The 12,948-nt window shown below is 39.7% G+C and overlaps 1 protein-coding gene across 2 annotated transcripts in view; it reads right to left on the bottom strand.

The window, feature by feature from the left end:
* Positions 1 to 12,948, bottom strand: part of pkn3 (protein kinase N3) — a 42,059-nt gene that overhangs the window by 15,101 nt on the left and 14,010 nt on the right. For both annotated transcript variants that reach the window (XM_049604010.1, XM_049604011.1), the window contains 6 exons: positions 11,513 to 11,732; positions 10,310 to 10,471; positions 8,790 to 8,899; positions 4,037 to 4,180; positions 3,780 to 3,855; positions 377 to 536 (listed from right to left, as the gene is read on the bottom strand). In XM_049604010.1, coding sequence (XP_049459967.1) covers positions 377 to 536; positions 3,780 to 3,855; positions 4,037 to 4,180; positions 8,790 to 8,899; positions 10,310 to 10,471; positions 11,513 to 11,732 — 872 coding nt within the window. The remainder of the gene's footprint in view (positions 1 to 376; positions 537 to 3,779; positions 3,856 to 4,036; positions 4,181 to 8,789; positions 8,900 to 10,309; positions 10,472 to 11,512; positions 11,733 to 12,948) is intronic.

Below are 12,948 nucleotides of genomic sequence, written 5' to 3'. Positions count from 1 at the left end.
GTTAGTAGATACTTTTATTGGTTGTTTGGCTCTGCATATGGGATTTGTTGACAATAAGAAAAATAAAATATATTTATGCTGTTATGCTTCAATAATGTTCATTTTTATAACCTATTTGATATTCTTATTATACAACCACTGTGTCTTAGTTCTCTTAACTCTGAATGCAGGTCAGTGATAATGTTGCTATCAGCCCTCCACTGAAGTCACATTCTCTCTAGTCTCAGATATCATGAGTGGGTGGAAAAACAGCCTCAAGTCACCGTTGGAAAGCTGAGCAGAGAAGTTAATAGCTCACTTTCGTAACAGCTCTTTCATAGATGTGACAAAGAGATGTTTCTGGGTCAAAGTGTGTACAGACACCACAGATCCTTACCGTGCCGGAGAAGTGGTGGATGATGGGGAGCCATTGTAAGGGCCTGCTAATGGAGGGCTCATGGGCTCCAGGGAGCTGCAGGGAGGCAGGATGCTCATCATCAAACGACCCCAAGTGGCAAAGTTCATGTTCATCTGGGCAGCACGCATGAAGTCCTTCCCTGTAAGGAGAATTGGAGACAATATGTATTGTATACTGAAACACTTTAAGCTACTTTTGAAAAAAACTGGTGTCAGATTCACCTTTTTTTAAGTTTAGTTTTAGTTTTAGTTTAGTTTTAGTTTTCTTTATCAAGATTTTTCAGTTTATCATACAAGACATTAACCTAAGATGTACAGAAATGTAAAAAGAAATGAAAAACAAACAAAGAAACATGCTTCATAGAGTATTTAAGTACATATAAGATGGACCACCAGTAGAGGTATAACTTCATAGTTTCAGGTGAGGTAGACTATTCAAATAGTTCATGAATGAATCCCAAGTTTTTCTTAATGGAGCCATATCTTATTTTTAGCTTGATGGTAATGGTAAATGGACCTGTATTTGTATAGCACCTTTCTGGTCATCTAGTGACCACTCAAAGCGCTTTTTACACTACGAGTCACATTCACCCATTCACACACACATTCATACACTGGTGGCTGAGGCTACCATACAAGGTGCCACCTGCTACTCAGTTTTTTAACACACTCACACACCGATGGAACAGCCATTGGGAGCAATTTGGGTTTCAGTATCTTGCTCAAGGACACTTCGACATGCAGCCTGGAGGAGCCCGGGATCGAACTGCTGATCTTTCAATTGGTGGACGACCCGCTCTACCTCTGAGCCATAGCCGCCTGTCTGCATCATATCTTTGATCCATTGGCTGTGTGATAAAAGGTTACATCCTTCCATTTAAATAGAATTGAGCATTTAGCTAATAGGGAGGAAAAGGCAATGACCTTCTGTAAGTGAGCAGGGATATTAGAATTATCTGGAACTGTGAACATACCAAAAATAGCAATTGTAGGAGAAGGCATAATATTATAACCATAAGTCTTGAAAATGGTTTCAAACGAGAATGACTACCCCGTGGTTGTATGTCTCTGCGCACCAGTCAAGTTTCTCTTACAGTTTACATCTTTATCTATGAAAAACATGGATGCCTCACACCCATCTCCCCCATGACAGCAGAGAAGATCTATACAATCAGCACAGTTTCAAGGAGGACACCCAAGATTAGTGTCATCTAATTCCCTCATGGCATTCTTAGATATCACATTCACAACAATGAGACAGATGAGGTCACACAGACCTTGACCTTTGTCCACCAAAATGTAATCAGTTCATTGTTAAGTCCAAGTGAACATTTGTGCTAAAGCTGAACAAATTCCCTTGGGGTGTTCTCTAGATATTGTGTTCATAGGGATGGGATGGATGGATGGATGGATGGATGGACAAAGCAAAAACACAATTCTTCCGGTCACGGCTATTGCTGACGCAGAGGCATAGTAAGCATAACCAGAAAGGGACAAGTATTATGCAAGACAAAAACATATGGTAGATGACCACTGGGATCTGTTTACACCTGTCACATATTCAGGTTGTGTTTGGGAATAATCTCAGAGGTTTGGCTTTAGAAAAGGGTAGCCAATGCAACACTTTAATCTGTATTAAAGCATGTCTTGAGCATTGAGAAGACAAATAAACCCACAAAGAACCATGTCACATTCCTCATCTAAGCAGGATCTCTAGATCATCTTCCCATTGTTGTCGAACATGAGATAAAGAGGTATTATATCTATTCATAATCTGAGCAGAAATCATTAAAACCCCACCCTTATTTAACATATTGACCTTTAACGAAGAATCCAGGCAAGGTAATGGTAGCAAATTGTTTAGATAAAAGTATTAGGCTATCAATATACAGGTCCCAGTGCTATGTAAACCCTTATCATACCAAATTTTGAAGCCTTTATCTAATAAAGATGGTTGGAAAGGTTATTGTTTACTATTTGTAATCAACTGCTTACTACTTTTTGAACTGTTTATGATTGGGTTACAATTATATTTCCAATGAAATATTAACAATGGCAAAGACTGCAAAGCAAAAATCAGGGAGTGAGTGAAAGTGACTTGCTTGTGGTGGTATCAATCTGGAGCCACACGGGAGCTTTACCATTCCAGTCCTTTAGCCACAGGGAGATAACACTCAGTATGTTTACATGCACAGTTAAGTAGCTCAACTAGGCCATTTAATTGGCCTTTTGTCCTTGTCCCAGTATACAAACATGGGAGGGGAGTCGATTTATTGACCGAAGTATATCCAACTTTGCTACGATTGGTGGTGATATGCCTCCTTTCAGCTTGTTAGTATTGGACCTTTTTCCGGTTGGTCTATTACGTCACAGACCAAACAATCGCCATTCCATGTTTTTCTCCCATCCATGTATTTTAAAATATTTACCTCTTTCAGCTGCCACAGCATGAACTGTGTCTCCTCGTCTGTCCAAAAATGCACGACTCTGGATGTAGATTTTGCAATGTTATTACCGGTTTCTTCTTCTGTTACACATTTAATGCTATGGGACTTCCAGGTCAAAGCCTGGGCCAGAAACTGTGGAGCATGTGTAGAGTGCCTTGGCCAGTTTGGGTCCAAGGAGTAATTTGATTCCCAATCACATTATCTGGGTGTGTTAGTCTGACTTTGATAAGACAGACCACCTAGGTCTTTTAGTCTTTTCATAAACCCTCTCCTAATGCGAGCTGATTTATTATTTCAATTAAAGGAGGAAATGTTCTGTTTGAATGCCTTTAGAAATGATTGGTGTGTAAGTGGTGGTAATAGGTGTCGCTTAAAACAAATAAAAATTTTGTTACAATAGTGATCTTTACAGAGTTTGTTCTCCAAATAAGAGATAAAGGTAAATATACCATGGTTTATTATCTGTTTTTGCACTTTTCTAAAAGGGAAATGAAATCTTCTTTGAATAAACTGCGTGGGATTTAGTGATATTTTCCACCAAGTATGTTAATGAGTGAGCTGAACATAACCTTTTGATGTTTTAATTACAATCTCAGGCTTGCAATTAATGAAATGTGAAATTTATTCATGGTCATTTAAAAACGTAAAAATATAAGCAACCACATTAATATTAAAAATGATGCTTCTGGGAAATTTGGATGTGTACGCTGATCATCCAAGTTATAATTTATGTGTAATTTTTATTATTATTATTTTATTTAGTGTTTTAAATGTGTGGCTTAGAGCCATGTTATTTATTGTAAAACTGATTTTAGTATGATGCCACTGTTCACCTGGACAAAACTTCTAGAACAAGCACAAATAATAATACAATCTACATTAAGAAATAAATAACATCTGAAGAAATAACTGACCAAATACAGTATTCATAAATACCTTTTGCTTTAGGGAATATTCTCCTCTGCCTCTGGAGTTTGGAGCGCCGCTCAATAACAGGATTGATAAATGTCACCTGAAAATAAACAGAGGAGCTGATTGTGATTCGTGGATACAGTGGGACTGATGTAGCATTGGTATTAGTGGCTGTGTCATCGGAAAATAAATAATTACTGCTGGGCATGATTTCAGACACAACACATTCATTCATTCATTCATTCATTCATTCATTCATTCATAGGTATGAAATGAAGAACCTCGATGAAGAGGATGCCCTGAGGTTCCAGCTGGAGACACATGCCATGTCGATGGTTATCCAGGAAATCCTCCAGCCGCAGGAACTTCACCCCACTTAAGGCTCGCCAGTCTCTCCAGAACACGGCAATTTCAAGCTCCCTGGACTAGATCAGCAAACACATTACAACAGTTAATAAGTTTTTATGATCTTATTTTCAGAAGACTGCATTATTACCAGAATCACTTCATCTCACGATAAAACAAGGAATCTCTGTATGTATGTACAGTACAGGCCAAAAGTTTGGACACACCTTCTCATTCAATGCGTTTTCTTTATTTTCATGACTATTTACATTGTAGATTCTCACTGAAGGCATCAAAACTATGAATGAACACATGTGGAGTTATGTACTTAACAAAAAAAGGTGAAATAACTGAAAACATGTTTTATATTCTACTTTCTTCAAAATAGCCACCCTTTGCTCTGATTACTGCTTTGCACACTCTTGGCATTCTCTCCATGAGCTTCAAGAGGTAGTCACCTGAAATGGTTTCCACTTCACAGGTGTGCCTTATCAGGGTTAATTAGTGGAATTTCTTGCTTTATCAATGGGGTTGGGACCATCAGTTGTGTTGTGCAGAAGTCAGGTTAATACACAGCCGACAGCCCTATTGGACAACTGTTAAAATTCATATTATGGCAAGAACCAATCAGCTAAGTAAAGAAAAACGAGTGGCCATCATTACTTTAAGAAATGAAGGTCAGTCAGTCCGGAAAATTGCAAAAACTTTAAATGTGTCCCCAAGTGGAGTCGCAAAAACTATCAAGCGCTACAACGAAACTGGCACGCATGAGGACCGACCCAGGAAAGGAAGACCAAGAGTCACCTCTGCTTCTGAGGATAAGTTCATCCGAGTCACCAGCCTCAGAAATGGCAAATTAACAGCAGCTCAGATCAGAGACCAGATGAATGCCACACAGAGTTCTAGCAGCAGACCCATCTCTAGAACAACTGTTAAGAGGAGACTGCGTGAATCAGGCCTTCATGGTCAAATAGCTGCTAGGAAACCACTGCTAAGGAGAGGCAACAAGCAGAAAAGATTTGTTTGGGCCAAGAAACACAAGGAATGGACATTAGACCAGTGGAAATCTGTGCTTTGGTCTGATGAGTCCAAATTTGAGATCTTTGGTTCCAACCGCCGTGTCTTTGTGAGACGCAGAAAAGGTGAACGGATGGATTCCACATGCCTGGTTCCCACTGTGAAGCATGGAGGAGGAGGTGTGATGGTGTGGGGGTATTTTGCTGGTGACACTGTTGGGGATTTATTCAAAATTGAAGGCACACTGAACCAGCATGGCTACCACAGCATCCTGCAGCGACATGCCATCCCATCCGGTTTGCGTTTAGTTGAACGATCATTTATTTTTCAACAGGACAATGACCCCAAACACACCTCCAGGCTGTGTAAGGGCTATTTGACCAAGAAGGAGAGTGATGGAGTGCTGCGGCAGATGACCTGGCCTCCACAGTCACCGGACCTGAACCCAATGGAGATGGTTTGGGGTGAGCTGGACCGCAGAGTGAAGGCAAAGGGGCCAACAAGTGCTAAACACCTCTGGGAACTCCTTCAAGACTGTTGGAAAACCATTTCAGGTGACTACCTCTTGAAGCTCATGGAGAGAATGCCAAGAGTGTGCAAAGCAGTAATCAGAGCAAAGGGTGGCTATTTTGAAGAAACTAGAATATAAAACATGTTTTCAGTTATTTCACCTTTTTTTCTTAAGTACATAACTCCACATGTGTTCATTCATAGTTTTGATGCCTTCAGTGAGAATCTACAATGTAAATAGTCATGAAAATAAAGAAAACGCATTGAATGAGAAGGTGTGTCCAAACTCTTGGCCTGTACTGTATGTATGTATGTATGTATGTATAGATGTCCTTCATATATCTCAGGAACCATTCATCCAGTCTACTTCACACTTGGCAGGTATAGTCATTAGGGCTCAGGGGCATGCACTGGTGAAATTGGTGTGATTTGGAAGTGCGACAGGTTCAATAATAAACTTTGAATTAACAAGCCAACAGCCCTCTGTGGCTCTGTGCCGTGGTGGGGGCCAGGCTTTAGGGCTCTGCAGAGATTTGAGCCAAAGGTACTCTACTGAACATGTCTTCACAACAGATAAAGAAGGGAGACCTGGGCTGTATATGTAACAAACTCAAATGTTTCAAGCTCAGTGTCAAGTGTGAAATTGTTTGGATAAGTGGTCCTCAAGAAATTTACAAGCTAACCATAGTAACTCTCTCTTGCCTGCGTGTACATGGCAAAAGAGGAGAGGGAGAGAGAGATGCTGATGCTGAAAAATACATTTCATATACATTCTAAATTCAGTTTGGGTCCCGCAGAGACACCCATTTTCTGTTTTGGATCTCGAGCTGTAACAGATTTTGAGATGAGATGAGATGAGATTTTATCAGACTTCACGAAGCTCCTCCAGAGCTGCAGAATAAATTATAAAACTGTTTTTACAGGCTGTGCAGTACTCCCTATAATTAGTGAACTGACCTGTATGTATAAAATCAGTGACTTCCCCTTTAAAAAGTTTAAGGCTCACTGTTAAACAGAGAGAATTAGAGCCGGGATGCTAAACCTGAGTCTTACACAGGGATGCTGGGTGTGTATGAGTAAAACCAGATTAGAGCAAATGTCAAAGGATTAGCAGAGGGATTACATGAGTGGAGTAGGAGGCTGACGGAGTATCAAAGACATACTTGGCCATTATGACTCACTGAGGGACAAGATGTCAAGGCTCTGTGTGATGGTTCTTGGGCTGTTAACAGATGTTCACCATTAGGGGAGATTGAGATGACATTTTGCAATAAACTATTTAGTCAAGAGGGTGAGCAACACTGTAATAGTGGAATGAAGAGGGAGGCGACAAGACAAGAAAATCACAACAACTATAGTACTTCCAACATCAGCACATTTAAATGTGGAAGAACACAGCTGTTCTATAGTTAGGTAGATAACCTGAAAATTTTTCTTGCTGCAAATACAATACTGTACTGTATATAATTACTAATTGTGTGTTATGTTGAATTCCTGAAGAAAACGTTTTTCTCGCATGCCTCAACAGTGAACTAGGAGTCTGCTTAAGCAGAGCTCAAACACAAGTGTGTGCTAAGGCACACTAAGAGTGCACTATTGAAAGGCAGAAGTGTTTATATTGTAATGTTTTAGAGAAGTTTCAAGTGTTTGGGAGGTTCTGAGCATACAACTGGATGAATGAAACTTAGATTATACTGCACTAGTAGTGTAAGAGTTTGTAAACAAATGTTTGAAACAGTTTCGGTTTTGAGTTAAAGCTGGAAGTACTCCGGATATTACACGCACGCACGCACGCATGCACAAACAAATGTTTATAACAAAAGAAAAGGAATCTAATTTAGGGAGCTTTGCTATTTTTTCCTTCTGTTTGTGTCTCTTGTCTTTTCTTACTGCCGCTTTTCTGTTTAAAAGACATGACTGCTCACTGGACTTGCAGATGTGCTCAGCTTGTCAGTCCTGACAGGTTTTGCACCTGAACAAGCTGCTGGATCATATCGTCTTGTCACAAGATCAAATAGACATGACATTAGGCAACAGTAACATACATGTTGCCCAACAATCATAATCGTATACATGTATATGACAAAAATAACAAAGAAATAACAAATTACTCAAATATTTTATGTCATTATCTAATTGAATATTTTTTATATATATATTTAATTTATTCACGTTTTTTTCTAGTCCATGTAGAAGAAGCATAAAATGTTGTTATAGATTAGACAATTTTCCAAAAAAGACCAAGAAAAGAAAAGAGAAAAGAAAAGAGAGGAAAAGAAAAGAAAAGAAAAGAAAAGAAAAAAAAAGTTTTTATTTACACCCCTGCTGGGCCTCCTACCAGTTGGACAGGCATGGCACACCTCTAACCGAAGCTTTCAGGAGGCATCCTGATCAGATGCCCGACGAACTCAATTGGCCCCTTTCGACACGAGGGAGCAGCGGCTCTATTCTGAGATCCCTCTGGATGTCTGAGCTCCTCACACTATCTCTAAGGCTGAGCCCAGCCAACCCACGGAGGAAATTCATTTTGGCCGCTTGTATCCGCAATCTCACTCTTTCAGTCACTACCCAGAGCTCATGACAAAAAGAAATATTGAGGGTTCCCACATATTTTCCTGGACAAAATTTCAAGACTTTTCTATGACTTTTAAAGGACCCATAATACATTTTTTTCTTGCCCTGTTTGCCCAACATTTTTCAAACACACTAGATTCAAACTCTCTTTAAACATAATTTTAGCTAGCTGGCACACATAAAGGGAGAGACGGAACGAGGGGAGAAAATGAAGAAACTTACATGATGGTATATTAGAGCATACATTACATCAACATCTACAGAAAATATAATATCCATAACTTTTCCAGGCCTGGAAAATTTGATTCTAATGTTCCATGACTTTTCCAAGTTTTTCACAATGTGGAAACCCTGAATATCTAAAAAAAAAAAAAAAAAATTATCTGCCAAAGACTTCGTATCATTTGAAAAACGGCTCTTTCAAAATTAATATATTGTAACACTGCTATATCACAGTCAAGGGACAGTAATTCAGTAATTTTAACGTTTACTTTAATAGCACATTAGTGGAGAAACCATTTGAAAAATGCAGTTCTGGCTCAGCTGTAATGTCAGCTGCTAGTTGGACGTGAAGTGAAAGTCACTGACCCGGTCCAGTTCGATGCTGAAGCTCTGCCCCCAGGCTTCTTTGCCCAGCTGTCTCCAGTGTGTGCGCCCCACTATCCTGTTGTCCACTTTCAGCACAGCACTTATTTCCGCTGAGACACAAACACAAACACACAAACTGATACAGGCTCTGACAATGAGACCAATAAAAGGTAGAACAGGATGTGTGTGGATATTTGAGAAAGAGAAAAATACAATGTTAGCTGCCATAACAACACAGCATTGGAATATTCAAAACACAAACTCCTCCAATAAGAAATAATATTCTTTTCAGGCTGTCAAATGTCTTAAATGTTTAAGGGTACTACCTTCTCTGGAGGTGGACTTGGGGGCTTTTGCAAATTCAGTTGATTTCCCTCACTTAAGTCATCTAAACGGTTTACTCTGACTTTTTGTGCATCATGACTACAAGTTGCTTTAATTTGAACATAGGCGTGATCATTGTCTGTGTGTCTGGTATCGGAAATTTTTAATAATCAGTCTCAGACTTGATACCACTCAATGCAGTGTTGGCATACAGATATTAAAGTATTTGACAAGAATGGACATCTCCCACCCTCCCACCTCCACCCCCAGGACTTGCAAGCAAACAATCCCGATACAGCAGCTGACATTAAGGATGACGGGGCACTGCATGATCTTTCTAACCACATCCTGTACTTCATGAGACTATATGCCTTTGTTCAATGTATGTAGCAAATTGAATAACTTAAGATATTCAGTGCCAACCAAGCATCCACTAGAGCTTTATGGGGCTGTATGTAGCCTGAGAGAATATTCTGCAGACACTTCTCTTCTTCATGTTTTTGGAGTGTTTGCTGAGGTTTAACTGCAACGTTGTAATAATGAGTTTCTACAACTGGATATGGGGGAAGGGATGACATGCAACAAAGGGCCAGGGGCTGGAAATAAACCCATGGCCGCTGTGGCAAGGACAATGCTTTCGTACAGTGAACGCCTGGTCTAACAGCTGAGCTACTGGGCACCCTAGGCCACATGTCTAATTCAAGAAATTTTTTATTATTATTTTGTTAGATTTGTGGAAGGCACAAGGACCAATTTCAATACAATGTATTACTATTATAAGTAGTTTTATTTAGCGAATGCAAATTTCTCAAGCCAAGCTGTAGCCTCTTGATCTATATTGTGGAGGGAGACTAGACCTTCTTTTAGTCTTTGGAGAGGGCAGGCTTCAATAATATGCTCCATGGTTTGCTCCTCTCCACAAGCACACATTGGGCTCAAGCTGCTCCCCCATCTGTGAAGGCTGGCCAAGCAGGGACCTTGACCAGTCATAACTATAAGTTATAAGTAGTAGTAGTAGTAGTAGTAGTAGTTAATATAAATGTATATAAATTAAGTTTTGTCATCAATACGAACAAACACGTACCATGAATAAGCCAACAAGCAGACTAATTACAATGTAAACATAGCAGCATGCTTTACACAAAGGAAAGTAAAATAGCCAAACAAAAAAATTGTTAGCTGGAGTGTTGACTTACAGGACAGCTCATCAGCCTTGGTAGTCTTGCCATTGGTGCTGCGTCCTGATAGGCCGGCTCTCACCTTCAAAGACTTTCCATCTGAGTCACCGGTCACACGACCACGGCCTGGAACAGACTCTAAAAGGTCTTGGCAGCCCATCAAACATACCTCCAACCGACCTAATGATTGAATACAGCCTTGAGAATCTGTTCAAGCTTAATGGAAAACAATCATCTGCTTGAGGAAGAAAATGTAAATGTACTAGAAATCACAAAACGATGAGGTCAGATGACAAGTTATTCAGTGGTGGAAGAGGTACTCAGATCTCTTACATAAGTAAAAGTACCAGTACAACAATGTAAGAACACTCTGTTATGAGTAAAATTACTTCATTCAAAATCCTACTTAAGTAATTGTATAAAAGTATTATCAGCAAAATGTTTTTAAAGTATCAAAAGTAAAAGTACTTGTTCTGTAGAAAACTATGGCCCCTATGACTGATGAGTATTATTACATATCTTGTTAATACTGACACAGTGTTTCCCCTACCATTATATTAGGGGCACCCCCTGCCCCCACTTTGAAGGTCAAGTTCATTTTATTTTATTTAATTTTCTATCTAGCGCCAGATCACAACAGAAGTCATTTAAGGTTACCTTTCCTATAGAACAGGTCTATACCTTGTCCTTTTATTAAACAAACCAAATAGCCGTATGTTATTTATCTTATTTACACGACGGCATGTAATTTCTGTCTCTACATAGTCGCGTGTTTACAATTCTCCTCTGCGTTCTTTAAATGCTCCCAGGGTGGTGAAGATGGTAACAAAGAAATGTTCTGATGTGTAGTTCAATGTACAGTTAAAAAAATTGTTCAGTTGTTATATTGACTGCTGTCATTTCAAGAAACACATCATTCATCACGTCATTTAAGGTCGGTGTCCATCAGTGGCCGTCTGTCTCCATCTGCCTGCCCCACAAGTTTGGCTGGGAGGGGAGCAGGGATATCTAGGCACTGGTTAGGCAGAGGGCAGTGTACCATGTTTCATTTGCATATACTATCCATATTGTTATGATACAAAGCTCGTTGTAAATCAGCCGAGTACCCTTTAGAGGACAGTATTTGAGTACTTGAGAGTAAATGTACTTTGATACTTTCCACCACTGAAGTTTTTAACAAAGACAATAAATTAATATATAATGGAATATATTAGTAGCAACCTGTTAGGCTGGCTGGTTTGAGGAAGAAGGAAGAAGAGCAAGAGGAAGGAGCACTGGATTGCTTCTTTGGTATGCCGTAGGAAGGCGAGGTTCTCAACATTAGTTCCTCCTTGATGGCAGCATGCTTGGGATGGTCCAGAGGCAACTCACTTAAACGTCTCTCCAGGGAGAGACTTAACAATTCCACCTTCTGAGATGACTCCTGCATTCGTGCCTGGGCCTGAGAGACAGTAGAGATACAGACAAGAAATATGGAGCAAGAGAAAGAGTGGTATGACAAAAAAGAAAGGGATATTTTGGCAATATGTTATCCCCCCTGATCACTAGGCCACTGAAGGGATGTTACATAGCGCAAGGTTATTGCATTATAAAGTTCTCACGTGACATTACAAAAAAGGCCATGAAAAACTTGGCATCACAGAAACTGCCCTCGCATCTTGCCAACATGGCTCAATAATACAGCCTGCAAAGTAGCAGGAATTCTGTTGTCATAGTATGTCTGATAGCAGCTTAATATTACAAAAATCTAACACATCACAGAGAATGTAGAGATTTATCACATAATGAGCTTAGAGGGAGAAACAATTTGATAATTAACGCTTCTTCACAGCTAGGAGACTTTTCCCAAAGTTTGTGATAAATACTGAATACAGACAAACAATTTAGGTCTTTAGGTTCAGACAGAGGTAATGTCTCCTGTCTGCTGTTGATTTACCCCTTCTCTAACTTCAATACTTAGACTCAGTCCCAATGGGAACAAGACTCACCTCTGAGGAGAGGGAAACAATCAGTCAGTAAGATTCAGGGCCCTATCTTACACCTGGCACAAAGAGGCGCACTGTGCAGTGCAACTGTCATTGCTAGTTTCAGACTGATGCAATTGTCACTTTCATGGCCAGCACCCATGTTGTGTAATTAGCAAATGTTCTTGCACTCATCTGTGCACCTATGGGTGTGTCTGTCTTAAAATGAGGTGTGGTCAGGTGCATTGTTGGTGTGTTGCTATTTTGAGGCAGAAGAAAGTCACTACACCATTGACCAACAAAAACCAGGTCTAAAGTCAGAATAGTGCAGTATTTTCCTGCTATTTAAAGGGCCTCTTATTCAGATAGTAAAATGGGCCTACATAGGCAGGTTAACAATACATGTAAAATTGCATTGTTACACAAACAGGGAAGAGCCAGGGGTGTAGGTTGGTGAAATAAGACATCATTAATGAGGAAAATATTAATGACATTTTGTAAAATGTGAACATAGCAGAGATCAGCAGATCTGTAGAGCTGCTGTTTGACTCCACATAAAGAGACACGCTGTACGTATTTACACACAAGGAACAGCGAAACTTCATTGATTTTTTAAAAGCTAAAAGTTTAGTTCTGTCAAGTTTATAACTACAGTTTTTAGTGTTGCTGCTTAAATGTCCCACCATATTTGCT

The sequence above is a fragment of the Epinephelus fuscoguttatus genome, linkage group LG18, assembly GCF_011397635.1.
Source record: "Epinephelus fuscoguttatus linkage group LG18, E.fuscoguttatus.final_Chr_v1".
NCBI lineage: Eukaryota > Metazoa > Chordata > Actinopteri > Perciformes > Serranidae > Epinephelus > Epinephelus fuscoguttatus.
Note: the sequence above shows the minus strand (reverse complement) of the source record. Positions and strands in the feature narration are given on the sequence as shown.